Here is a 25,694-nt window from a genome sequence, read left to right on the forward strand (position 1 = left end):
CTGTCCTTGGAGCCACAACGCCATGCCCACTTTACACCCTAACCCTCAGCCACCAGCTAAAGTGGGATCATCCCCAGTTCCCAGGTGTAGACTGCAGCTGAGGGCGGCACAGGTCACAAGGCTGGTGGATGTGACTCCGCGCCCGTTCTGGATGACTAAGACCCCTGTGCCTGCCCACCGGGAGGCCGCAGACCCGCTCCAAGCCCAGCCCGGCCTCGGTCAGGGTGACCTCACTGCCGCGGGCAGAGGGAGGCTGATTCATCCGCGGGAGATTCGGCGGAGGCCTCTGGGACGGGGCCAGTAGATGGAGAAAGGCCAGCCCAGAACGGTACCGGAGGGGGCTGCTACCCCTGGGTCCTTTCCATAGGCCTGAGGCCCTGTCACTCCAATCCGACCTGCAGGGGACCCAGGCCCGGGGGCGGGGCAGATCCCTGAGCTTCCCGGGGGATAGAGGTCCTGCTTGCTGTTTGGGGCACTCAGTCTGTCACCGGGTGGACCCTGGGGCTGACGGTGGTGGAGGGGGCATGAGTCGCCCCTCCCCCTGCACTGCATGGGGAGGGGATGGCGGGAGTCAGCCGGCTGAGGGGGCGCGAGCCGGGAGGGAACTTGGCGGCCCAGCAGGGGAATGTCCCCAAGGTTTCAGGCCAGGATCGAGTGGGTTGAGGTTAGTGTGGGGGAAATCTGCCGGCGCTCAGGAGTGGGGAGCAAGCGGGAGGTGTCCCGCCTCTGGAGGGGGAGTCCCGGTGGGCAGCGTGGTGTTGGTGGGGGGAAGTCACTGTGGCAAGGGCTGGCCCGGGCGAGGCGCACGCCCGGGAAGGAGTAGTAGGGATCCTACGGCAGACGGGCCACCGGGTGTCTGACCTTCTGGGTGGGGGCTGGGGGTCCGCGCCTAGGGGCGGAGCCGCAGATGGGTGGGGCGCCAGGCCGCCCCCTCCCCGCTCCCCCGCGGCGGCGGGCGGGCCTCGGGCGGGGACCGGGGCGGCGGGAGGCCCGCGCCCGCGGCCGGCCCACTAGGAGGCGAGCGGGCCGCCGTGAGTAAGGGCGGCCGGCCGGGCCACGCGGGGCGGCGGCTGCTCGGGCAGGTCGGGGCAGGGCCGGGCCGGCCGGGCGGGCGGGCGGGGGCGGCGGCGGCGGGAGCCGAGCCCGGGCCCCGCGCCGGAGTCGGACGGGGACAGCGAGGCCCGCCCGCCCCGCGCCCTTCGCCCAGCGCCAGCCGGTGGGCGCCCCGAGCTCCGAGAGGCGCCGGGCAAGGCGCGCCGCAGCCGCAGCCGGAAATCGGTCTCGCGCGGCGGCCCCCGAGCCGGAGCCGGAGCCGGAGCCGGAGCCGAGCCGGGCCGGGCCCGCGCGGCCATGGCGGGGCCGCGGGGCGCGCTCCTGGCCTGGTGCCGCCGCCAGTGCGAGGGCTACCGCGGCGTGGAGATCCGCGACCTGAGCAGCTCCTTCCGGGACGGCCTGGCCTTCTGCGCCATCCTGCACCGCCACCGGCCCGACTTGCTGTGAGTGCCGGGGCGCGGCGGGCGGACGGGCGGGCGGACGGACGGGCGGGCGGCGGCGGCGGCGGCGGCGGCGGGCGCTGGGGGCCGCCGCCCCCCTCAGTGACGCGGAGCCCGGCCGGTGGCAGGCGCCGCCCCCCGGGGACGGCCCGGAGCGCGGAGACCCCGGCCCCGGCGGCACCCCTCCCCCCTCGGCCGCTCGGACCCCGCCCGCCGGACAGGGGGTCCTAACCCTCGCGGGGGCCGTGGCCCCGCCCGCGGGACGCTGAGCCCTCTGCTTGGGGACCCGCGCCCCTCCTGCGCCGGATGCCTGGGGGACGGGCGCGCCGAGCCCCAGTGCCCCACTTACGGCTGTAGAGGTCAGGATGCCCCACCCCCAAGTGCACTCTCCTAGGCGTCTATGGAGTTGGTCTGAGACCTGCAGATGGTTCCTGAGGGGCGGTGCTGTTGCAGCAGAAATTTCCATGGACAGGAAAGCACTTGGGTCACCGAGGGGCTCCGCGGCGCGGCAGGACCGCGTTTCCTTCCCTCGCCCGGGAGCCCCCAGCCCTCATCCATCCCCTTCGTGTCCGCAGACACAGCTTCCAGTCCCATTAGTGGGCCTTCCATGCAGACAAAGGGAATTAAATGCGGTTTTTCTCCTGTTAATCCGTTTTATGTCACTGTAATTCAGGGCCCCGCGGGGAATCTGGGGGGGCAAAGGGTAGCCATGTTCACCCCCTACACCCCACAGGGTGGGGGTGGGGCTGGGGCGGGGGCTCCTTGCTCTGTGAGTGCAGGGGGTCCCTGCTTCTCTGACTCATGGTGGGGCGGATCTTGTCTGCAGGCACCAGCCCAGTTCTAACCCAGAGGGTTAGAGGGGACCCCACGGTAACAGTTTCTGGATGAGTGGGCGTGCACCCTGCTGTGCTCTGGCGCTCAGAGGAGCAGAGGTGGCACTGGGAGAGACACGGCCTCAGGGACAGCCGCCAGCCGGCTGCTCAGGCTGAGAAATGGCCGCTTCCTGCCTGGAGCTGCCCTGTGAGAGTCTCAGGGGAGAGTGAGTTCAGACCCCCCCCCCCAACCTCCTTCTGTTAGTTCATGCGTTGTGAAACAGTGAGAGTTCACCTGTGCCCACCTGGCCTTTGGCCTCAGGTCACACCTGGAAATCTGGGACAGGAGTCCTGGCCCCCGCCTCCCCGCCTCCCCAGCGCCCTCCTCCAGGCTCCCCCTCCCCCGGCCCTAAGCGAGGCACCCCAGCCTGGCAGGGTTTGTGTCCTTGCACCTGCCGACCTGGAGGGATGGTCCCAGGGGTTGTGGTGCACACACACCCGCTTCACTCTGCACCAGGCGGTCCCAGGTCTGGGGGTGGGGCCTTGGAGGAGAGAGGAGGAGGTGAGAGGCCTGTGTCACTGCTGATGGAGGCGCTGGGTGGGCTGGGAAGGTAGAGGAGGAGGGTGCTGTTGTTGGGTCCGTGTTGGAGCTGGGGACTTGGGGGGGGGGTCTTCCGTGAGGCCGGGGCAGGGGTGGCCTAGCGTGGGAAAGCCCTCGGGGGTGGAGCTGAGCTGTTTCAGGGCGGGCTGCCTGGCTGGGCGTGTGTAACGGGGGCTGCATGGTGAGGCCCGAGCTCCGACGCTTGCAGCGTTGTCAGGGGGGCTGCGTGTGGTCAGGCGCGGGCAGGTGCCCGTCCTCGTCCTCGCACCCTGGCACTGGGCGGCAGAGGCTGCTGGCGCTGTTCCATGCCCACGTTTACCCAGCGCGTATTTACAGTTACTACTCCGTGCTGGTGCTGTCTGGCCACCGGGCTCCCGTGGGAACCGCAGGTGCTCCAGCAAGGGCCCGGGCTGGGCTGGGAAGACCTCCTGGGGCGAGCACCGGTGCTAAGGAGATGGACCACAGGGTTTTAGGCAGGGGAGGGATGTGGCTGGAGAGGGAGCGGAGGTTCTGTGCCATCACGCGGCCCACTGAGGCCCAGCTCCCCTGCAGGGCATGGGTGGTGGTGGGGCGGGATCCCTGTGAGCCCTGGGCGTGGGGGTGGGGAGGCCCAGAGCCCTGCTGTAGAGCGGTTCAGGCTTCCACAGTGCCTCTGCTGGGTGCGGCTGGGGCGGCAGGGAGGCTGGTCCATTCCTGGACTGGTTCCTGAGGCCGGGGACCATGTGGGTTTCATCTGTGAGTCCTGCGTTTTCCCCAGAGCCAAATAGAACTTCCCAGGCCTCCGCAACTCTGAGAAAATCTGTCACCAAGACCCGATGTCGGGTAGGGACGGAGATGGAGGCGGGATGGTGGAGGAGGTTCCTGCGGGAGGCTGCCCCTAGGCTTTTCACCGGTTATGCGGCCAACGGCCCACAGTGCCCGGCCACTCAGTGGAGAGTGGTGGGGGCTCCAGGTGGACGAAATAGCGACCTGACCCTTTGCAGGAGCGCTGCCAGGAAGACGGGGATGCACGGCGAGCCTGGTCACTCGTGTCTCCAGCGTGGGAGCAGGGGCCTGGGTGGAGAGGGGCAGAATAGCTTGCTTAGGGCCGCACTGCACTGTCAGGTGTGGGAAGACCGTGGAGTTAGTGAAGCAGCCGAGGGGCACGGACACGTGGCCGGGGGTGATGCAGGGGTGCAGCGGGAGCCCAGGGTCCTGCAGCTGCCCACTTCTGCAGCCGTCCAGGGTGCGTGGTCCCTGCCCGCCCCTGGACAGGGTTTAGTTAGGGGCAGGAGGAGGGGGGTGGGCTTGCCTGGCTCCCTCGTGTCAGGGAGGCCTGCGCTTCACCAAGCCCCACCTGCCAGTGCCCACGCCAGCTTGGGAGGCGGCACCCATGCTTTCCCCAGCCTGCAGGTGGGGACGCAGGCGGAGGCCGGAAGGCTGCGGACCTGCCTGAGGTCACAGAGCCCGGCCTGGGAGAACAGGGCCTGGGCCTCCAGCCCTCCCCTGTCTCAGGCCCTCGCAGCTGCAGTTTGCAATCCTAGAAGGAAGTGCAGGCTGTGGGGTCGGGGCCCCAGGAGGCTTCGGGGCAGGGAGCTGAGCTGCCTCAAGCTGGTTTCAACCCCTCCAGGGCCCTGGGGTCAGGAGGGGGGTGAGGGATAAATAAAGCCAGCAGGCGGTCAGCTGTCCCATGCCAGGTCCCTGGGCCGCCTCTCACCTGTCCCAGTGTAGTCCCCAGTGCCCCAGCCATTCAGCTGGGGCTCTGAGTGTATACCATTTCCTCTCTGGTTCCAACTTGTTCTGGCTCCATGAAGAAAAACATTTGTCCTGGGCCTGGGCTCGGAGTTGGCACGTCGGAGAAGGCGCTCTGAGCCTGGGGTGTGCAGGGCGAGGGCTGGCAGTGTGACTTCCCCTGTCCAGGCCTCAGCGTTCTCATCTGTAAAATGGTCCACTGGGCCCTGTTACGCCTGCTCTGGGCTCTCAGCAGGCAGGCGGCTTCCTGGGGAAGTGGGGAATCTCAGACGGCAGTGCCGGCTTCCTGGCCGCAGTCTGCCTGTATGCCTCCAGAGACCGTGAGCTTGTCCCATGCAACCTGGCAGCCCCAGCTCTGCTAGGGGCCTTCGAAAAGTTCATGCAAAATGGAATTAAGAGATAAGTTTGTTTTGGTGAGACATTTTTTCATAATATGCATTGTCCATGAACTTTTTGAAGAGCCCACAGGTTAGCAAGTTCCTGCTGCCTCGCCCGCTCCTCTGCAACCCGCAGACCTCCCCCAACCCTGCCAAGGCCGACGCTGGCCACTGTGACGTCACCACTGCGAACTCCACACCCTGCCCCTGCCCCCGTCACATCTTCTCTCTCTCTCTGCTTTTTAATAAGATTTATTTATTTGAAAGACAGAGCCATGGGGCTGGCGCTGTGGCGCAGCGGGTTAAAACCCTGTCCTGCAGTGCCAGCATCCCGTATGGGCGCTGGTTCAAGTCCCGGCTGCTCCACTTCGATCCAGCTCTCTGCTAACACACCTGGGAAAGCAGTAGAAGATGGCCTGAGTCCTAGGACCCCGGCACCCACGTGGGAGACCCGGAAGAAGTTCCTGGCTCCTGGCTTTGACCTGGCCCAACCCTGGACCAGCAGACAGAGGATTCTCTCTCTCTCTCTCTCTCTACCTCTCTCTGTCACTCTGCCTTTTAAATAAAATTTAAAAAGAAGAGCCAGAGAGAGAGAAGGTAGGACAGAGAGAAGAGAGATCTTCAGTCCGCTGGTTCATTCCCCAAATAGCTGTAATAGCCAGGGCTGGCCAGGCTGAAGCCAGGAGCCGTGAATCTATCCGGGTCTCCCACACAGGTGGCAGTGGCCTAAGCACTTGGGCCATGTCCAGTTGCTTTCCCAGGTGCGTTAGCAGGGAGCTGGATCAGAAGTAGAGCAGCTGGGGCTCCAACCATCTGTGAGATACCGGTGACGTGTGCGACAGCTCCCCCTGCGCCACCGCGCCGGCCCCACCGCGCAGCCCCTGTGACCCCTCTCTTGATCAACCCTCCCCTTTTTACCTTTTGCAGAGATTTCGATTCACTTTCCAAAGACAACATCTTCGAGAATAACCGTCTGGTGAGTCCCCAGACAGCTGGAAGCCCAAGAGGCTGAGTGTGTGTGTGCGCACACGTGTGTGTCTGAGTGTGCACATGTGTGTGACAAGGATCTTGCCCTTCAGCTGCCCTTGTCTGTGGGCTGCAGCTCCCAGAGAAGACCCCAGCCCCTCTTCTGTGGACCCCCTGTGCCTGCAGCCTCAGGCTGGCCCCTGCTCCACATCCTGTGGGCCTGGTGGGGGTGGGGAGCCCACAGTCCCCCACCCTGCCCAGGGCCCCCTGACACCACCTGCTCACCCTCCCGCCCCGCGCAGGCCTTCGACGTGGCTGAGAGAGAGTTGGGGATCCCCGCTCTGCTGGACCCCAGTGACATGGTCTCCATGCGCGTCCCCGACAGCCTCAGCATCATGACCTACGTGTCCCAGTATTACAACCACTTTGCTGCCCCTGGCCAAGGTGAGGCGGGGGGGTGGGGGAGGCTGGTCCTGGTCCTGTTACTTTTTTTCTCCCTGGGCGGGGTGGGCGGGGGCACAGCAGGAGCCTCGTCCCCTGGATCCCTCGGTCAGTCCTGTGCTCATTCAGCCCGGTGCTCGGCCCTGGGGCCCCCGAGGGTGCCCGCTGCCTGCAGGCTTGTGGGTGGACACAGGCGGCAAATACGGAAACCAAAAAGCGAACAAAATCAGGTTGGAGGGGACAGCTGGGGGAGTGCCCCCCGCACCGTTCCTGTCTGCGGCAGCTCTGTCCTGTGTGCGGGGTTGTGGGGAGCAACTCGGACTAGACTAAGTTACTGGAATTAAGACTTATTCTATGCATCTGCTCTCCCACAATATGGCGCTGGGAGAGGAGGTAATAGCTTCTACACAGCTGCCTCCAGTTCAACCAATAAACTGTAGGACCTGCTCCTGATTGGAGGAGAGCAGCGTACTCGGCGTGTGGGTAGCAGAGTTGGGATTGGTGGAAGAGGACTATAAAGGAGGAGAGAGACAACATGCACCAGGAACATCTATCTGAAGGAACACCTGTGCAGCCCCCGAGAGAGACGGCCGGCGGTGTGCCGCTCCCCCGCAGAAGTGGGGAAAAGTGGCAGGGGGAACCGCCCTTCCACGGAGGTGGAAGGGTCGGTAGCCAACCCGGGAAGAACCAGCAGCAAACCCGGGGAGGGCCAAGCAGACCAAAGAACAGCGCAGGGTCCTGTGTCGTTCCTCCACGGGGAGTGACACGGGGTGACCCCCAAGGCCTGGGCGGCCTGGGCGTGGGCTCCAAGGGGACAGCTCTGCGCTGAGCACCCCCAGGCTGGAGCCCCCCGGAGCGCTGGGGCCTCCTGCAGGGAGGAATTGGGCCCAGCAGGGGAAGCAGGGGCTCAAGGTCACACAGCAGATGGAGGGCGTCTGGAGGGTGTCCGGAGGGAGTCCGGAAGGTGTCCGGAGGGTGTCCAGAGGGTGTCCGGAGGGTGTCCAGAAAGTGTCCGGAGGGTGTCTGGAGGGTGTCCGGAAGGTGTCCGGAAGGTGTCCGGAGGGTGTCTGGAGCCCGCGTGGGTCGCCGCTGTCCCGGGGCCCTGTGTCTGCCTCCGCTCTCCCCCTGGCGCGTCCCAGCCCAGCCCCTCTCCTTTTAAAGAGTGTTTCATGAAGTCACGGTTTCTTTCCTTACTAACTCATGCTTGCTATAGAAACTATACCATACAGAAGCAGCACAAGAATGAAAAGAATGTGGAATTAACATGATAGTTGAGCAGGCGTTTGGGGAGAAGAGCTGGGACTCCATTTTTGCTCTTTCTCTTTCTTTCTTTGAAAGGCAGAGAGAGAGAGACAGATTTCTTCTATCCTCTGTTCACTCCCCAAATGCCTGCAACTGCTGGGGAAACTCCATCCGGGTCTCCCACGTGGGTGGCAGGGACCCAGGGACTTGGGCCACCACCCGCTGCCTCCCAGGGTGTTCTGCCACTGATTCTGTGTGGGACAGTGGGGCAGTTGCTATGCCTCTCTGCCTCAGTTTCCCCTCTGTGGCGGGGATTAGAATAGCGCCTATCAGGGGCTGGCATTGTGGTGCAGCAGGTTAAGCTGCCACCTGAGATGCCGACCACCCACATGGTTACTGGTTCGAGTCCTTGCTGCTCCACTTCCAATCCAGCTCCCAGCTAATGCGCCTGGGAAGACGGAGAAGGATGGCCCAAGTGCTTGGGCCCCTGCACCCCTGTGGGAGGCCTGGACGGAGTTTCTGGCTCCTGACCCAGCCCTGGCTGTTTTGGCCACTTGGGGAGTGAACCAGCCAATGGGAGATCTCTGTATCTCCTTCTCTGTCTCATAACTCTGCCTTCCAAATCAATCAATCAGTCATTCACAGGATTGATGTGAGGACCCACGGTCACCCTTCCTACGACAGGTGTCCCAGACAAACGACACAGCCACGCGTGATGGTGCCAAAGCTGCACCCATTTAGTAGAATCTACCTGACGTTTCAGAGTCTGATCTCTTCTTTCTTTCTCTCTTTTTTTTTTAATAAAGATTTTATTCATTTATTTGAGAGGTAGAGCTACAGACAGAGAAAGGACTTCCATCCGCTGGTTCACTCCCCAATTGGCCGCAATGCCCAGAGCTGTGTCGATCCGAAGCCAGGAGCCAGGAGCTTCCTCCGGGTCTCCCACGTGGGTGCAGGCACAAGGACTTGGGCCATCCTCTACTGCTTTCCCAGGCCACAGCAGAGAGCTGGATCGGAAGTGGGGCAGCTGGGATTCGAACTGGTGCCTATGTGGGATGCCGGCACTGCAGGCGGCGGCTTTACCTGCTACGCCGCAGCGCTGGGCCTGGGTCTGACCATAGCTGCCACCGGCTGGCTGTGGTCTGGTCCGAGCCTCCCCCACGGTGCTGGGCAGTGAGGGGAAGCAGCAGGCGCTCTGCAGGGAGCTGGGCTGCGGAGCCGCGAGGCTGGCAGGTTCCAGGCGGCAGGCAGGTGCCTTCTCCACCTGGGAAGTCGAGGCGCACCTGCGCTGCTCTACTGCGTGGACCCGATTGGCCTGTGCACTGAGGGTCACCCTCAGCCTTCTCTCCCGGGGCTTCCTCAGGGCCAAACCCAAACCTCTCTAGGAAACCCTGCAGGGCCGCTCCTCCTGGGACCCTCAGGGTGGGCCCTACTCCTGTGCTGTGTCTGGTGGGAGCACCCCCCACCCTGGGGGGACTCTTGTTGATAACTGTAGCTTGTGCTTTTCTTCCTTCTTTTTAAACAATTTATGCGAAAGGCAGAGAAATAGAGAGATCTCCCATCTGCTGATACGCTCCCCAAATGCCCGCCGCAGCCAGGGCTGGGCCAGGCCGAAGCTAGAAGCAGGAATTAGATCCAGGGACCCAGGTACTGGAGCCAGCACTGCTGCCTCCCAGGGTGAGCGTTAGGAGGAGGCTGGGATCGGAAGTGGAGCCGGAACTGCAACCCAGGCGCTGGGACAGGGCCGCATGGGCCGCACGCTGGTGCCCGGCGCTTGTCTGCCTAGCACTTGGTCCCTACGTGCAGCCGTGTTTATCCCACCTGCTGCTGAGGTGCAGGGGCAGGGCAGTGCCCCTGTCCCAGAGGCGCCGCTAGCTGCGCCGCTCCACCAGCTGTCCTGGGCACGTGGGGGCTGTTGGGCATGACTGATCAGACTTGCCTTGGTAACCTGGGGCCTGCTCCCGGCTAAGGTGTTGGCACCCTGCCCAGGGACCTTGCCCGTGAAGAGCCCCAGCCTGGCTGGAGAGGTCCCGAGGCTGTGGGAAATCAGGAGGGGAGCCTGCCCCACAGGGCATCAAGACAAAGTTGGGGGACTGCTGCCTGAGACGCCAGCATCTCATATGGGCGCCAGTTCGTGTCTCAGCTGCTCCACTTCTGAACCAGCTCCCTGCTAATGGTCTGGGAAAAGCAGCAGAGGGTGGGCCAAGTGCTTGGGGCCCTGCACCCACGTGGGAGACCCAGAAGAAGCTCCTGGCTCCTGGCTTCGGCCTGGCACAGCCACAGCTGTGGCAGCCATTTGGAGAGTGAACCAGGGGTTGGAAGACCTCTCTGTCTCTTCTTTATGTCTCTTGTAACTCTGACTTTCAAATAAATAATTTAAAAAAAGAAGACAGTAAGGGTGATCCAGGAGGGCTGCCCTGAGGAGGTGATGTTAGAGTAGAGCCTCAGAGGAGGAGGCCCTGTGCAGGTAGGGGGAGGAACGTTCCAGGCCAGGGGCAGCGGAGGGTGTGTGCTGTCAGGGAGTGAGCGTGAAGAGGAGGCGGTGAGGGTCCCCCGAGGGACCTGGGTCGGCGCCTGGGCGTCCCGGTCCCACGTCACGCACACGTGTGTGACTGAAGCAGCTTCAGGGAGCAGCGCTTCCCCTGGGAACACGTGATGCGTGCACGTGCTTGCTCTCCCGCCCCGGCTTCTGAACGTGCCGTGTGCCGTCACTGCCCGATTTCAGGGCCCGCCAGCGGGCTGCCACCGAGGTTTGGTCAGTGCCGGTTTAGACTACACTGAGGCCGGGTTTGGTTTTTAAAGTTATCACAGTGAAACCAACCCCCCCCCCACAGTTCCCCAACTTCTTTATTTGAAAGGCGGAGGGAGGGAGGGGGAGGGGGGGAGAGGGAGAGAGAGAGAGAGAGAGAGAGAGAGAGAGAGAGAGAGAGAGAGAGAGAGAGGCAGAGGCCTTCCATCTGCTGATTCACTCCCCAGCTGCCTGCAGCTGTCTGGTCTGGGCCAGGCTGAAGCCAGGAGCCGGGAGCTCACTCCATCCTGGCCTCCCAGGTGGGGGGCGGGGACCCAGATACCTGGGGCCATCACCTGTGGCCTCCCAGTGGACTTCAGCCGGGAGCTGGATTGGCGCTGCCCCGGGGGACGTGGGTCTCCCTGCAGGGTGTCCACCTCTGGGGTTGTGCTGTGATGGACGGTGCACAGCAGACCCCAGGGAGTCAGAGGACGCAGCTGAGTCTCACAGGAGCCCAGGTCGAGGTGGGGTGGGGGAGGGCCCTGCCCCCGCCCTCCCTGTCACCCCAGGCACTGCCTCCCCCCCCACCCCCGCACCTGTGCTGTTGCCTTCTTGTTCCCCTCGGCTACCCGCAGTGGGAGTTCCCCCTCCCCTGCCCCACTTTACTGAGCTCAGCGGGGCCGGGCGCCTTGCCCTCCGCACATGGCCGGCCGTGCAGCTCCCAGCACACCCCTGTGCCCGGCCCTCCTCCAGGCCTGGGCCTCCAGGGTCTCCACGTGCCTCAGGGCCCCTCTCCTGTCTCTTGGCAGCTGGCGTGTCACCCCCCAGAAGGGACCCGGCAGCCTCCTCTCCGCCGGCTCTAGCGCCCCCTACAGAGGAACCGGGACAGGAGACTCAGGTAGGCAGGCATGGGGTGGGAAGGGGGTAGGGGGCAGCTGTCATGGCGGCGACTGTCACGCGGGGACTCTGGTCAGAGGATGTTCTCTGCCCTCGTCCCCGTGGGCCAGGGTGCCCTCCCGATTCCTGATCCAGTGTGACGGTTCAGTTCCGCAGGCAGCTCGGGGAGGTGGGTGCTGCAGGCCCCGAAACGCAGATGAGGAACCTAGGCTCAGGGAGGTTTAGTCATTTGCCCAAGGTCACTCAGCAGGGAAGCGGGGGCCGTGCTGCCTGTTCCAAAAAGCTTAGAGGAAGTGAGAGCAGCGCTTTGTACTGAGGGGCTCCGGGGAGGCTGGGATGGAGGCTGGCAGGGCTGTACCAGTCCAGTTTCCCCCGGGGGGATCCCAAGGCCCAGAGACTCGGGCAGCTGGCTCAAGGTCCCAGAGCTAGGAAGGGGAGAAGACAGATGAGGTGGGCCCAGGAGGCCAGTGGTCTGTCAGTCCCAAAGGGGAGGGCCCCAGGAACCAGGAACCACAGGTTTCCATCCTGGCTCCGGGCCTTGAGCGAGTCTCCCCCCTTTCTGCCCTTGGCTCCCGCAGGTGGGGGCAGGAGGCAGCCTGCTGTCCTCTGCCCTCTGCATCACCACCAGGAAGCTTGGCGCACGGGGGAGGAGGGGGACGGGGGGAGTGTTCTGGAACAGGGTGGCTGTGACCGGGCCCCCACCCCCTCTCCGCCTGTCCTGTGCCCTGCAGGTCGAGCAGCTCTCCTCGGGCAGCCTGTCGGAGCAGGGCACCCACCGGACTCCCAGCAGCACCTGCGCGGCCTGCCGGCAGCACGTGCACCTGGTGCAGCGGTACCTGGTGGAGGGCAGGCTCTACCATCGGCACTGCTTCCGGTGAGTGGCCAGGAGAGCTGGGGCAGGAGCCTGTTCCTACCATCCCCAGAGCCAGGGACTCGGCACCCACGCGTGGCTCATTCCCACTTCATCCATGAGCTCCCAGCAGCCCAAGCTCTTTGAGGGTGGCTACCTGTTGATGATTAAGGAACATCAAATACTTTTTAAAAAAAATCTTTTCTTTTGCCGGTGCTGGGGCTCACTAGACTAATCCTCCGCCTTGCGACGCCGGCACACCGGGTTCTAGTCCCGGTCGGGGCGCCGGATTCTGTCCCGGTTGCCCCTCTTCCAGGCCAGCTCTCTGCTGTGGCCCGGGAAGGCAGTGGAGGATGGCCCAAGTGCTTGGGCCCTGCACCCCATGGGAGACCAGGAGAAGCACCTGGCTCCTGCCTTCGGATCAGTGCAGTGTGCCGGCCGCAGCGCGCCGGCTGCGGCGGCCATTGGAGGGTGAACCAACGGCAAAGGAAGACCTTTCTCTCTGTCTCTCTCTCTCACTGTCCACTCTGCCTGTAAAAAAAAAAAAAAAAAAAAAACTTTTCTTTTTTTCTTTGTTTGAAAGGCAGAACGACAGAGTATTTCTGGTTCACTCCTAAGTGGGACAAAGGCCGGGGCTAGGTCAGGCCAAAGCCAGGAGCCCAGAACTCCGTCTAGGTCTCCGACCACCCGGGCCGTCTTCTGCTGCCTTCCCAGGTGCATTAGCAGGGAGCTGGATTGGAAGTGGAGCGCCCGGGACTTGAACCTGTGCTCATAGGGGTTGCTGGCACTGCAGGTGCCACTTAACCTGCTGCGCCACAGCACCAGCCACGGGAACAGTGTGTACTTTAAATGCCACTGAGAAAAGGGAAGAATTTTTTTAAAACCATAAGAACTTGCTTTAAGGGGAGTGAACCTGTGGATGGAAGATCCCTCGTTCTCTGTAACTCTGCCTTTCAGATAAATTTATTTTTTATTTTTTATTTATTTATTTATTTATTTTTGACAGGCAGAGTGGACAGTGAGAGAGAGAGAGAGAGAGAGAGAGAGAGAAAGGTCTTCCTTTGCCGTTGGTTCACCCTCCAATGGCCGCCACGGCCAGCGCTCTGTGGCCGGCACACCGCGCTGATCCGATGGCAGGAGCCAGGAGCCAGGTGCTTTTCCTGGTCTCCCATGGGGTGCAGGGCCCAAGCACCTGGGCCATCTTCCACTGCACTCCCTGGCCACAGCAGAGAGCTGGCCTGGAAGAGGGGCAACCGGGACAGAATCCGGAGCCCCGACCGGGACTAGAACCCGGTGTGCCGGCGCCGCTAGGCGGAGGATTAGCCTAGTGAGCCACGGCACCGGCCGCCTTTCAGATAAATAAGTAAATCTTAAAAAAAAGTGAGGCCGGCGCCGCGGCTCACTAGGCTAATCCTCCGCCTAGCGGCGCCGGCACACCGGGTTCTAGTCCCGGTCGGGGCGCCGGATTCTGTCCCGGTTGCCCCTCTTCCAGGCCAGCCCTCTGCTGTGGCCCGGGAGTGCAGTGGAGGATGGCCCAGGTGCTTGGGCCCTGCACCCCATGGGAGACCAGGAAAAGCACCTGGCTCCTGGCTCCTGCCATCGGATCAGCGCGGTGCGCCGGCCGCAGCGCGCCGGCCGCGGCGGCCATTGGAGGGTGAACCAACGGCAAAGGAAGACCTTTCTCTCTGTCTCTCTCTCTCACTGTCCACTCTGCCTGTCAAAAAAAAAAATAAAATAAAAAAAAAAAAAAAAAAAAAAAGTGAGAGAGAACTTTAAGTGTGTGACTCCCAGGGAAAGCCAGGCTTTAATAAAATGCACCAGGAGGCAAAGAAAATAAGAAACTTAGTAAATTGATGAAAACATCGTACACGTCACCAAAACAGCCCAACCAAAAACAGCAGAGAAGGAAACGGAACGGCCAGGAGAGGCCGACGACTGGATTCCAGCCTGCACCTGCTGTGGGTTAGTGCGGTGCCTGCGAGGGGACCCAGCGCAGAACTGGGGCGTCCTGGGGAGGAGCCGCAGGTTGCAGTAAACGCACTCGCAAAGGAAGCCAGAGGCGCTCCCGGCACACACAGCCGTGACGGGAGCTCGAGTCTGCGCGTGCACGGCTGGAGGCAGGGTCTGGGAGAACGGCCGGACTTTGCCGCCTTCTGGACTCGTTTGGGTGAAAGCCATTGATTGGACTTCCTGCCACGGCCACGTGGCCACACGCGCACTGTGTGGCACCTCTGCCGGGGACCCCGGCTTCTTCCTCTTGCAGCGCACGCCGGAGGCGCGTTTCACAATTCCTGTGGCCTATTGCACGTGACTTTAACTGTTCCACTCTGCTCCTGAGGGGTGCCGTTTTCCTTTTCCTCTGGGAGGTGCAGGGCGCTGCGCTGGGGTCCCTCTGGCCGGCAGTTGGGACGAGGGGCGGAGGGACAGCCAGTTGGGAGGAAGGGCGGAGGGACAGCCCAGCGAAGCCCCGTCCTGTCGCCCGGCAGGTGTCGGCAGTGTTCCAGCACCCTGCTCCCCGGGGCTTACAGGAGCGGGCCTGAGGAGGGCACCTTCGAGTGTGCAGAACACTGTGCCAGGCTGGGCCCAGGAGGACGACTGGGACCCAGGTCCGGGCCACCCACACAGCCAAGGCCGCCGCAGACCACCGAAGAGACCCAGGATGGGGAGGCAGGCAGCCCCGGCACTTGCGTGGCTGCAGGGGCCGAAGCAGATGAGCCCAAAGCCAGCCCCGAGGCCCGGCCCCAGATCACCGCCAAGCCCCGGGTTCCCAGCAAATCCCAGGAGCTGACCAGCCCCCTAGCCGGCCGCCCCACGCCCGCCCCTAGGAAGGCGCCTGAGAGCCCAGCCCCGACGCCGCCAACGCCCCGGCCCCGGTCCAGCCTCCAGCAGGACGGCTCGGCGGAGCAGGCTGGCAGCAGTGGCCTTGTGAACGGTGAGCGAGGGCCCAGCTGGGGCGGGCAGCAGGTGCCGGTCTGCGTCCCTGTGCGTCGGGTGCACTGCTCGTTCTGAGTGGCGTGTGGCGTGTGCTGTGCGTGTGCTGGGGCGTCCTGTGTTTCTGAAGCTGGCGCTGCCTGTGGCAGAGCGTTCTCCAGCGGCTCTGTGTGCCGGGCTCTGTTCCCAGCGCCGGGCGCTTTCCGCTCCAGCGTGGGTTGGGACATTTGCGATGTTTGGTGTCCATCTTGTGTGCCCCAGGTCCAGGGTGAGTAGTGAGCGCACATCTGGGGACTGTGCATACTGGTGTCCTGGGCAGTCCCGGGCGTGCCCCAGGCGACCTCTTGTGCCCTACCTGGTGGCTGGGAGAGCTTGGGCTGGGGGAGGGCTGAGGGACTGGCAGGGCGGGTGGCCTTGCTTGGGCTGCAGTGGGGACCCTGCCCACTCTCCCTGGCCCCGCTCTGCCTGGGTTTACCTGAGCTCGGGGGACACACAGCGGATTGTACTACAGCGTGCGCCGGGCAGCCAGCCCTTACCTTGTCAGGGAAGACGCTGGAGTCTGAGTCGGGGGGGAGCCTCCCTGGGCCTCCCTGGGGCTTGCACCGGGACCTCCCGTGTCCGGTTCTGCTCAGTACTCACTGAGCTGGGCCCTGGGACCCAGTTACTGTTCAGACCTGGTTGTGCCTTCGAGGTGCTACCAGTGGGGCAGAGAGGCAGGGGTCTCAGGGTCTCAGGTGGATATGGAAGCCGTGTTCCAGTGGAGGGCAGGAGCAGGCGCTGCGTGGGATTCCCAGGGGACACCTGGAAGCCAGGGGAGCTTCCTGGAGGAGGTGGCGCCTGGTTGAGTTGAGATGCTATTTCCTAACTGCACATGCAAGCGGGGTCTCAGGTGGCCTGGCCTTGGCCCTCTGACCACTCTCCTGCTTACCTGGGCTGGAGTGCGAGGGTACAGGAGGCTGTCATGACCATCTAGAGGGGGCACTCCTGGGCGGGGCGGGTGCTGGGCCGCCCCCTGCTGGCCCCACAGGCCTGGCTCACTCTCCTTTCCCATCCAGGAAGACTGCACGAGCCCCCTGTCCCCAGGCCGAGGGGGACACCCAAGCTGTCAGAGAGGTAGGCTGGGCCCCGGGGGGCTTTCCTGCTCTGGGACAGAGGCCTTGCGTGGGCTCAGGATGGGGAGGGAGAGCTGGGCGTGCATCCCCTCCCCTGCATCCCCTCGATTCCCGTCGCCGCTGCCGTGGTCAGCAGCGCCGGGGGTGGGGGCAGCCACCCTGGAACCACTTCCCCTCCGCGGGCCCCACTGGAAAGTCCTGGAAAAGCGCACCTGGTTCCCGGTCCCCCAGTCCCAGGCCCCCACTTCACAGCCGAGCCCGGGTGCTTGCAGCCCTGCAGGGGGCGCTGTGCTGCCTGCTTGTCTGGGGGGAGGTGGGTGGGCCAGGGCTGCACCGCAGGTACCATTTGCAGTGGGCCCAGCCTGCGGCAGGTGCTCGGGTGGGGAACACCGTGGCTCCCTTGGGCCCTCAGTGGCCCCGTGCACGCGGGGATCTTAGTCCTATTGGGCACATGGAGAGACTGACAGGCCGGGTGACACCGCAGGGCCACACAGGCCCAGGGAGGCTCCTTTCCCTGGCCTCCTGGGTCCAGCGGGGATGTGACTGTAACGTCCCTTTCTGCCTTGGCCTGGATTGCCCCACAGGCCTGGGGGCGGGACAAGGGAAGGGGTGGTTTCTCACCGGCCCCTTGTGAAACGGGTTCAGAGCCTTCAGGAGAGAGCAGGAGGCCGCTGTCCAGCCTCCATGAATGGCTTCCTCTCCTTCCACCTCCCTGCAGGACGCCGGCCCCCAGGAAGGACCCCCCCTGGATCACACTGGTGCAGGCGGAGCCCAAGAAGAAGCCGGCACCCCTGCCCCCAAGCGGCAGCCCTGCACCACCAAGGCGCGGCGGCCAACAGGGGGAGAGCGGAGGTGTGGACGAGGTGGCCCAGCAGAGCCCTGCGGCTGCCCAGGAGCCCAAGCCCTACAACCCCTTTGAGGAGGACGAGGAGCAGGAGCAGGAGCAGGGGGAGGAGTCCTCGGCGGCCCCCAGCCCTGGCCCTGCCCACCCAGAGGCCACACCCAAGTCCCTGCATCCCTGGTACGGCATCACCCCCACCAGCAGCCCCAAGACCAAGAAGCGCCCTGCCCCGCGAGCGCCCAGCGCGTCCCCGCTCGGTGAGTGCGAGTGCTGGAGCCCTGGCTCTGTCCCTGCCGGTGCCGGGTGGGGTAGGGGCCCCTCGGCAGACCGAATACCGCTGGGCTTCCCTGTGTCCTCTCACCTTGGAGAGGTGGAAAATCAATCCGAACCTCCTCTGTGGGTGGTGGGGACCCAAGTACTTGTGCCATCACCTGCCGCCTCCCTCCCAGGGTGCACGTTAGCGGGGAGCCGGAAACAGAAGTGGAGCCGGGACTCTAACCCAGGCCCTGCAGCATGGGATGCGGGCATCTCAGGCGGCGCCTTAGCCACCGTGCCAGATGCCCGCCTCTCCCAGTCCGCATGCCCTGGGCTTGGTCACCTTCCAGCACGGCTGGGGTCTGGCTGCCTCTGAGCTGGCTGGGGCCGAGAGCGTGTTAGACACGGCTGCGGTCGGGGTTCAGGTGGTCTCCCTGGAGCCCTGGGCCCCTGAGCCGTGCGTGGTCTGCATGAGTAGAGGTAGGAGCGTAGGCAGGTTTGGGACGTGGCGGCAGGCCTGAGCTCTGGAGCCGGGCGCGTCTGGCTGCCAGGCCAGCCCTGGCGGGGGGAGGTGGCTTCTCCCCTCTGAAGCAACAGATCTCAGGCCGGTGACAGGCTTGGGAGCGTGGACTCGCCCCTGCAGGAGGATCCATGGCCCAGATCTGGCCACAGCGAGACTGCTCCTGCTCTCGCTCCCCCCACCCCCCGGCCTCCCTTGCGCCAGCTTTGCCTCTGGGCTCACTTGGGCGAGGGAGAGCGTGGAGGGGCAGAGCAGATGGTGAGGGGGGGGGACAGAGGACAGGTCAGGCGAGGCTGAGAGCCCTGCCTGGGCCCCTCACGCAACGCGCACTTGATCCTTCGCAGCTCTGCACGCCTCCCGCCTCTCGCACTCGGAGCCCCCATCGGCCACGCCGTCGCCCGCGCTCAGCGTGGAGAGCCTGTCGTCCGAGAGCTGCAGCCAGAGTGGCAGGGCCCAGCTGCTAGAGCCTCCGGCTGTGCCCAAGAGCTCCTCGGAGCCTGCCGTGCACGCCCCCGGCGCCCCTGGCAACTCTGCCAACCTCTCCGCCGACTCCTCCCTGTCTTCCTCTGGGGAGCTGGCACAGCCCAGCGTGGAGCAGACGCCACAGGCTGGCCCCAGCCTTGCCCCCAGGACGCGGGGCGGCCCAGGGCCCCAGCCAGCCAAGCCGAGCAGTGGCGTCACCCCCACCCCCCTCTCAGTGGCGGGAGACAGGAGCCCTGCGCCTTCGCCTGGAACCTCATCCCCCCAGCTGCAGCTCAAGGTGAGTGCCCATTGCCCTCGCTGGAGGCCGGGTCCTCTCTGGCAGGCACGGGTCTGCTCTCGAGGGCAGGGATGTCTGGGCCTTCCCAGCGGTGCTGGCCTCTGACTTCTGGAGTGGCCTTGGCCATGGCCCTCATTGAGCACCCTGTTGAGGGAGGCACAGGTCTGCCTATCCGTCTCTTCACCTGTCTGCCAGGCCTCCCGCCTGTGGTTCACCTGTCCCCCTGCTGGGCCCTCCAGCTGTTGTACCTCCAGGCATGGTTTGCCTGCACACAGGCCCACCTGGGATCCATCAGCCCGCCCTCTGCAGCCCCACCCCCTGGGTCCACCATCCGGACCCCCATTCACCCCGGCCAGGCCCTGGCCAGAGTTACACTAAGACCATGTCCTCGCCCTCCTGCTCAGTCTGCTCAGGGAGACAGGCAGCATAAATGTTCTAGAAGGTGGTCAGGTGACACAGAGTGGAGGGGAGCGGCTGGGGCTCACTGGGCACTCCCGTGTGGGCTGCCTGGACTCAAGATGGTGGGACGTGGTGGCCCCGTCCGCATGGTGCTCACAGCCAGGTTGGGGGAGGTGCTGGAGCTAGTGTGGGCGGGGTCAGCCCTCACCAGGCTGCAGGTGTGTGTCCTGCAGGGGGCTGCAGGGAAAGACAGGGACACCCTGTCCCCAGGTGTCCACCCCCTGACTGGGCTCTGTCACCTCTTAGTGCTGGTGGTGGACTGGGCGTGAGGCAGCTCTGGCCAAGGGCCCCTCTTGGGCAGGCTGTGCGTGTGTGTGTGTGTGTGTGCGTGTGTGTTTCCATTTTCATTTTAATCAAAAGGAAGAGAAGAGAGACAGAGAAAGAGAGATTGTCCACGTGCTAGCTCATTCCCCAAATGCCCGCAACAGCCAGGGCTAGGCCAGGCCCAGGCTAGGCGCCCGGAAGCCAGGCTGGGTGTCCCACACAGGCCAGGGGCCCAGGCATTTGAGCCAGGGTCTGCCGCCTCCCAGCACGTGCGTCCACAAGATCAGAGCAGAGCAGCTGGGCACAGACCAGGCTCTCTGATACGGGACGCAGATGTCGCGAGCGGTGGCTTACGTGTGTGCCCAACGCCCAGCCTCAGATGGCTCCTCTGCAGCCGCCTGTGCGCTGTGGGCGGTGGGCTGTGTGCGGCGGGCTGTGCACTGTGGGCGGTGGGCTGTGCATGGTGGGCTGTGTGCTGTGGGCGGTGGGCTGTGCGCGGCGGGCTGTGCGCAGTGGGCGGTGGGCTGTATGCTGTGGGTGGTGGGCTGTGCTCGGTGGGCTGTGCGCTGTGGGTGGTGGGACGTGGGCTGTGCACTGTGCGCTGTGGGCGGTGGGCTGTGCTCGGTGGGCTTTTTCTCTGCTCCATGCCAACAGCCTGGGGTTGCTGGGGTCAGGAGTCCCCCTGGGCTCCCCTTGGTGAAGGGGCCGCTCCCGTGCCACCCTCCGCAGGTTCCCGGTGCCCAAGGCCTGTAGCACACAGGCACCTGCAGATGCCAGCCGTGCAGGGTGCAAGGCGGCCCTCGGTCTGGCCCTAACCCTGCGCCTTGCAGACATCACTCAGCCTTCCCTGGCCCCTGTGCGCCGACTCCTGCTCTGCCTGCACCTCCCCCCCACCCCAGCTTCCCCTCGCTAGTGAGAGGAGCCCCTGGGCTCCTGGGTGTGGGAGGGTGGGGGCGGGGCCCTGGGGCTGTAGCCAACATTGATTTGCAGGAGCTGTGGCCAGGAAAGCCTGAAAACCCTGGAGGGGGAGGCTTTGGGCTTTGTGGCCCAGCTGGGCCCCCCGGGGTTTGTGGTGGGAGGGGCAGATCCCCAGCAGAGCTTCCTTGGGGGGGGGCTCCATCCCGCCCTCCCCAGGGTTCAGAGAGAATCTCAAAGGCCCTGGTTCCAGCCCCAGCCCCAGCCCCAGCCCCAGCCCCAGCCCCAGCCCCAGCCCCAGTGCATCTGGCGGGGCTGCCCTCTGGGAAGCAAACACACTGCCTGCCCTGCTCCACCCCAGCACTGTCCCTGCCTCGGAAACCGGAGCCCACCCCCAGCCTGCAAGAATCTCCCCCAGCCCCAGCCTGCAAGAATCTCCCCCAGCCCCAGCCTGCAAGGATCTCCCCCAGCCCAGCCCGGCTGCTGGGAGGAGGCTGGGTCACTTGGGCACTCCCAGCCGCCGTGCTGACGAGCGGGGAGCATAGGTAGCTATGGCCGCTGTGTGGTGTCAGGGCCTTGCGTGCCCCAGAGGCGGTGCCGCCCGGCTGGCCTGGCCTCAGAGACGGGAGGGGTCTCCCCAGAAGGATGCAGAGCCTGGGCTCATCAAGTGCAAAGGCGGCGGGAGCCCCGGAGACGCAGGACGGAACACAGTGGGTGCGGCGGGAGCCCCCGAGACGCAGGACGGAACACAGTGGGTGTGGCGGGAGCCCCGGAGACGCAGGACGGAGCACAGTGGGTGCGGCATCAGTGTGGCCCTGGCGCCCGGGAGAGCTCTGGAAGTGGAAACGTTTCTTCAGGGTGGCGGAGCCGGCATTCGGGGCGCTGTCTGCCGCCCCCCCCCGCCCCGCCCGTCCCGGGCCTGCGCCCTCCCTGCTCCCCGCAGGTCCACGCCATCAGCTGCGGGGGCTCGCGGCCCCCTCCCCCGACTCACCCTGCCTTATCTCCCTGCCTCCAGTCTTCCTGCAAGGAGAATCCTTTTAACCGGAAGCCGTCCCCTGCCGCGTCCCCAGCCACCAAGAAGGCCACCAAAGGATCCAAGCCAGTGAGGCCACCTGCCCCGGGCCACGGCTTCCCACTCATCAAACGCAAGGTGCCGGGGGGAGCGCCCGGCCGCCAGCCGGCCTGGGTCCCACACCCTCCCTTCCCAGCTTCAGGCTGCCCGAGGGAGTCCCTCGAGGCTGGGCCGTCCGGGCTGCTGCCCTCGGATGTCCAGGAGGGGCCCTGGGGGGGCCACCTGGGAGGCGGAGCGTCCAGCCCCGGGGACTGAGGGCAGGGCAGGGGTGGCGTGGTCACTGTGTCGCTCACAATAGCCCAAGTGTCAGGCGCTCCCATGGCGGAAGTCTCCTTAGACTGGTTAGAATGTTCCAGAGCGCCAGAGAGGGGGAGGGGTTTCTAGGGAGGGCAGGGGCGGTGCATGGAGGGGCGGGGCTGCCTGCATGCCCACACCTGCCCCAGCCTGGGGTGCAGGCCCCGGGAGCCTGCCGTGACCAGCGCAGCGTGCCCCGGGGCAGGTGCAGGCTGACCAGCACATCCCCGAGGAGGACATCCACGGAGAGATGGACACCATCGAGCGCCAGCTGGATGCCCTGGAGCACCGCGGGGTCGCGCTGGAGGAGAGGCTGCGCGGTGGCGGGAGCGGTGAGGGGCCCGGGGAGGGCCTGGCCAGTGGGCCGGGGTGGCGGGGAGCCGAGCTGGGACCCCCGGCAGCCCCGGCCTTGCTGGTGTCTGGTTCCAGAGGGCTGTGAGGACGACATGCTGGTGGACTGGTTCAGGCTCATCCACGAGAAGCACCTGCTGGTGCGGCGGGAGTCGGAGCTCATCTACGTGTGAGTGCCCCTCCCCCGGGCCCGGGGTCCTCCTGGCTCAGCACCGGCCCGCAGCCTTGTTAACGGCCGCCCTCTGCGCGCCCCGCAGCTTCAAGCAGCAGCACCTGGAGCAGCGCCAGGCCGACGTGGAGTATGAGCTCCGCTGCCTCCTCAACAAGCCGGGTGAGTGCAGCCGCGCCTGGCCGGGGACGGGGCCGGGGCGGGGCTGGGCGGGGGGGCGCCTCTGAGGATGCAGGCAGGGACCCGCGGGGCCCTGCAGAGCGCAGAGCGGGGGGCCAGGGCTTTGCGCACTCCTGTGGCCCAGCACGCCCCCGCCACGTCTCTGACAGCACAGGCAAGCTGCGCTGGCCGGCGGGGACAGCGGTCGGGCCCCTGCGCCCGCGGGGGGAAGCCCCAGGACTTCCCAGGCCTCCCTGATCTCCAGGAGGCTGGGCGTGGCCAGGGCTCAGAGGGAGCCGCAGCGACACCCTGTGGCCAGAGTGGGTGTAGCTGGGCTTGTCCGGCCCCCTGTGGCGGCCGCACATCCTAAGCTCCTGGACCTGCCCCCATGCTGCAAGGCTGATGGTGTTCCTCCTGTGGGAGGACACCCGGGGCTCTGGCCGTCTCCCCATCCTGCCCCCCGAAGCCTCGTGCACTTCTGTCGCCTGCATGAGTGAGCACTCGCAGGACCCCTGGAAACACGTGCTGGGCCCCCTGAGGGGCTTTGTGGGTAGCAGCCTTGTATCCTTGTCTCTTCTAAAAATTTATTTATTTATTTGAGAGGTAGAGTCACAGACAGAGAGAGGGAGAGACAGAGATATTAGGTTCCATCCGCTGGTTCACTCCTCAAATGGCCACAACAGCCAGAGCTGGGCCGATGTGAAGCCAGAAGTGTCTTCCAGTTCTCCCACATGGGCACAGGGGCCATTCGGAAGTCGAGCAGCCAGGACGAGAACCGGCACCCAAATGGGATGCCGGTGCCGCAGGCAGAGGCTTAACCCAGAGCCACGGTGCCGGGCCCATCCTTGGATCTTCATTTCCCGGAGAACTTGCAGCCCCACCCAGCTGGGCCCCGGCTCTCTGCACCTGGTACCTAGCTCGGAGCTGCCCCCCCACCCCCCGCACTCGGGCACTGGCCTCCGGCATCCTGGGGCGGAAGAGGGTTCTCCCACTGCTCACGCCGCTGACTCTCCTCCCTGGCAGAGAAGGACTGGACGGAGGAGGACCGGCTGCGGGAGAAGGTGCTGATGCAGGAGCTTGTCACCCTCATCGAGCAGCGCAACGCCATCGTCAACTGCTTGGACGAGGACCGGCAGAGGTGCTGGGCGGGGAGGGGCCGCGGGCGGGGCCCAGTCAGGCCCGGCCAGCACAGCCCGCCCCGGCCCTTGGTGGCCCTGGCCGCTGGAAGGGACGCGGGGATGGTCTGGCCCTTGCTCCTCGGGGCACTCGAGCTTCCCGTTCTCACTCCAGGGAGGAAGAGGAAGATAAGATGTTGGAAGCCATGATCAGGAAGAAAGGTGAGGCCCAAAGAACTCCTGTGTGCTTTCAGCTGGGGGAGGGGGAGTGGACGGGGCACCGCTGCGTGGCTGTGCGCCGACGCCTTAGCCTGGTCTTGCTGGGAAGGCTGTGCGTGGTAAGGGAGGCCAGTCCCCAGCTGGGAAGGCCGTGGCTGGCTTGGAGGACGACTGTGGGGCACCCTGATGGCCACAGGGAGGACTGGTCTGTTGGGGAGTTGGAGCAGGGGCTGCGGGTTGACAGCGTGCCTGGATCGGACCGTCCGATCTGCCGTCCCGGGCTCCTGGGGTTTTCCTTAGTTCCAGCGGTGACTCACTCTGTGGCCTTGTGGGTAAGTTGTGACTCAGGCCGGAGTCTGACCACGCGGCTTCCAGCCACAGCTCTTGGCACGGATGGGCTGGGCGCCGGGGCCAACCTCTCCGCATCCGAGGCGCCGGGGTGGTGGCGGCCGCCCTCCCGCCGTGCGCTCCGCACTTAGTCCAGGGCCTGGCGCCCACAGATGGTGCCGGTGGTGCGAGCCTGTTCCAGAGGCCGACGCTCCCTTGCCGACGCTCCCTTGCCGACGCTCGGTGTCAGAGAGGTGCTTTCTGAGGTTCCTCCCCGCGTGGCAGCTGGCGTTTGCGTTGGAACCAGGCGCTGTGAGCCCCAGGCCGGGAGGATCAGGCTGGCCCGGCCTGTGTCTCCTGGCCCCTGGGGAGGACACTTCCCCGGCTCCAGAGCGATGGGGGAGGCCGGGAAGGTGTGAAGGGACCGCCGAGCCCTGCTGGCTGGCATCTGCCCCGGAAAGACCGCCGCCCCCTCCTTACTTCATCGCCTGTCCCCCTTCCTCTTCCTCAGAGTTCCAGAGGGAGGCGGAGCCCGAGAGCAGGAAGAAGGGGAAGTTCAAGACCATGAAGGTGCTGAAGCTGCTAGGGAACAAGCGTGCCGCCAAGAGCCAGGCCCCCGGCGACAGGAGCTAGCGGGCGGGAGCCGCCCCGTCAGCCGCCCCCCGGGGAGATGGCCCTGGGCGGGCAGCCTGCGGTGCGGCCTCCCCTCCTCAGGTCCGCCGGCTGGTCCCCGTTCTCCGCCGCGGGCAGCCGGGACTCAGCCCCGCCTCACTGGCCTCTGAGAACTGCACCCGCCCGGTCAGGAGCAGAGGCAGGGCGGGCGCCGGGGCCCCGTCTCCCTGGCCAGCGCAGGCCCCTGCACCCCCTCGCTCGGGCGCGTTTGTGAAGTCTCTGGTTCGGCCTGAGTTAGCTGCCCGGTGGGCCGTGCTGTGGCAGGCAGGAGTGAGCCTGGCCCGCACGTGCCTCCTCTCCCCAGCTGCAGGGAAACCCGCTCCCCGCAGCGCAGGGCTGCAGGGCCGTGCTGGGGCAGGGGCTGCCCCGTTAACAACCCCGCGGGGAGCGGTGGGCCCTGGCCGCTACCGTGCTGACGTAGGTGCTAACCCTGGTCTGTCCTGTCGGCTGGCCCTTGCTTCGGCTTCCTCTTGTGCCCCCGGCCCAGTGAGAGGCACCTGTGGGGTCATCGCTAGCCTGTCTCCTCTGGCGAGGGACTGCAGGCCACTCGGCCACCTGGAGGGCCGTGGGAGGGGAGGGGTCGTGGCCTTCCCGGGACATGAGCCGCAGCTGTGCATCCGAGCACTGTGCCCTACGCTGTCGCCGGGATGCCCCCGGGCCACCAGCTGCCCTCTCTTCTGTGAGGACACCACGCCGATGAACTGTCACTGGCCCTCACCAGGAATCCATGGAGACCACTCAGGCCACGGCCACGCCTGCCCTCCTGCCTACCCTGCCGCACCTCGTGGCCAGGTGTCCCAGGCTGCCCTGAAGGACCTGGGCCACGCTGGGGTGGTTTACCTAGAGCAGGGCGGGGGACCTGTGTGCGCCGAGGGCCACCTCGCTATCGCTGGGTATCGAGCCGTCGTTCGTGAGCCTACAAAATGATCAACTGAAAACAGAGCCTGCTATGGATGTTTTGAATTTCTAGTCCCACCCGCGGTTGCCTGGGCAGGGCCAGACCAGGTGATTCTGTGGGCCTTCTACAGCCCCCGGCCCCGATGGTTCCCTGCCCCGGAAGAGGGCCCTCGAAGGGAGCCGTCTCCTTCCAAACGTGCCGGGTGACATGGCCATCTCCAAGG

General features: G+C 65.4%; 1 protein-coding gene and 1 long non-coding RNA gene across 2 annotated transcripts; both read left to right on the plus strand.

Moving 5' to 3' along the window:
- The first annotated feature begins 986 nt into the window (after positions 1 to 986).
- On the plus strand, positions 987 to 25,515 carry MICALL1 (MICAL like 1). Its single transcript, XM_051840046.2, has 16 exons — positions 987 to 1,496; positions 5,942 to 5,990; positions 6,283 to 6,424; positions 11,201 to 11,289; positions 12,020 to 12,162; positions 14,625 to 15,070; positions 16,125 to 16,182; positions 16,900 to 17,279; positions 18,142 to 18,557; positions 21,211 to 21,345; positions 21,767 to 21,893; positions 21,991 to 22,081; positions 22,170 to 22,243; positions 23,264 to 23,378; positions 23,531 to 23,577; positions 24,413 to 25,515. The coding sequence occupies exons 1-16, from the start codon at positions 1,351 to 1,353 to the stop codon at positions 24,532 to 24,534; spliced, it is 2,580 nt and encodes an 859-aa protein (XP_051696006.2). The 5' UTR covers positions 987 to 1,350; the 3' UTR covers positions 24,535 to 25,515.
- Positions 12,169 to 14,472, plus strand: LOC138844438 (uncharacterized). The gene is made up of 2 exons (XR_011380282.1): positions 12,169 to 13,523; positions 13,903 to 14,472. It is a non-coding gene; the product is annotated as an uncharacterized lncRNA (long non-coding RNA).
- Positions 25,516 to 25,694: the final 179 nt, after the last annotated feature.

This window comes from Oryctolagus cuniculus, chromosome 11 (assembly GCF_964237555.1).
Source record: "Oryctolagus cuniculus chromosome 11, mOryCun1.1, whole genome shotgun sequence".
In the NCBI taxonomy this organism is placed as follows: domain Eukaryota; kingdom Metazoa; phylum Chordata; class Mammalia; order Lagomorpha; family Leporidae; genus Oryctolagus; species Oryctolagus cuniculus.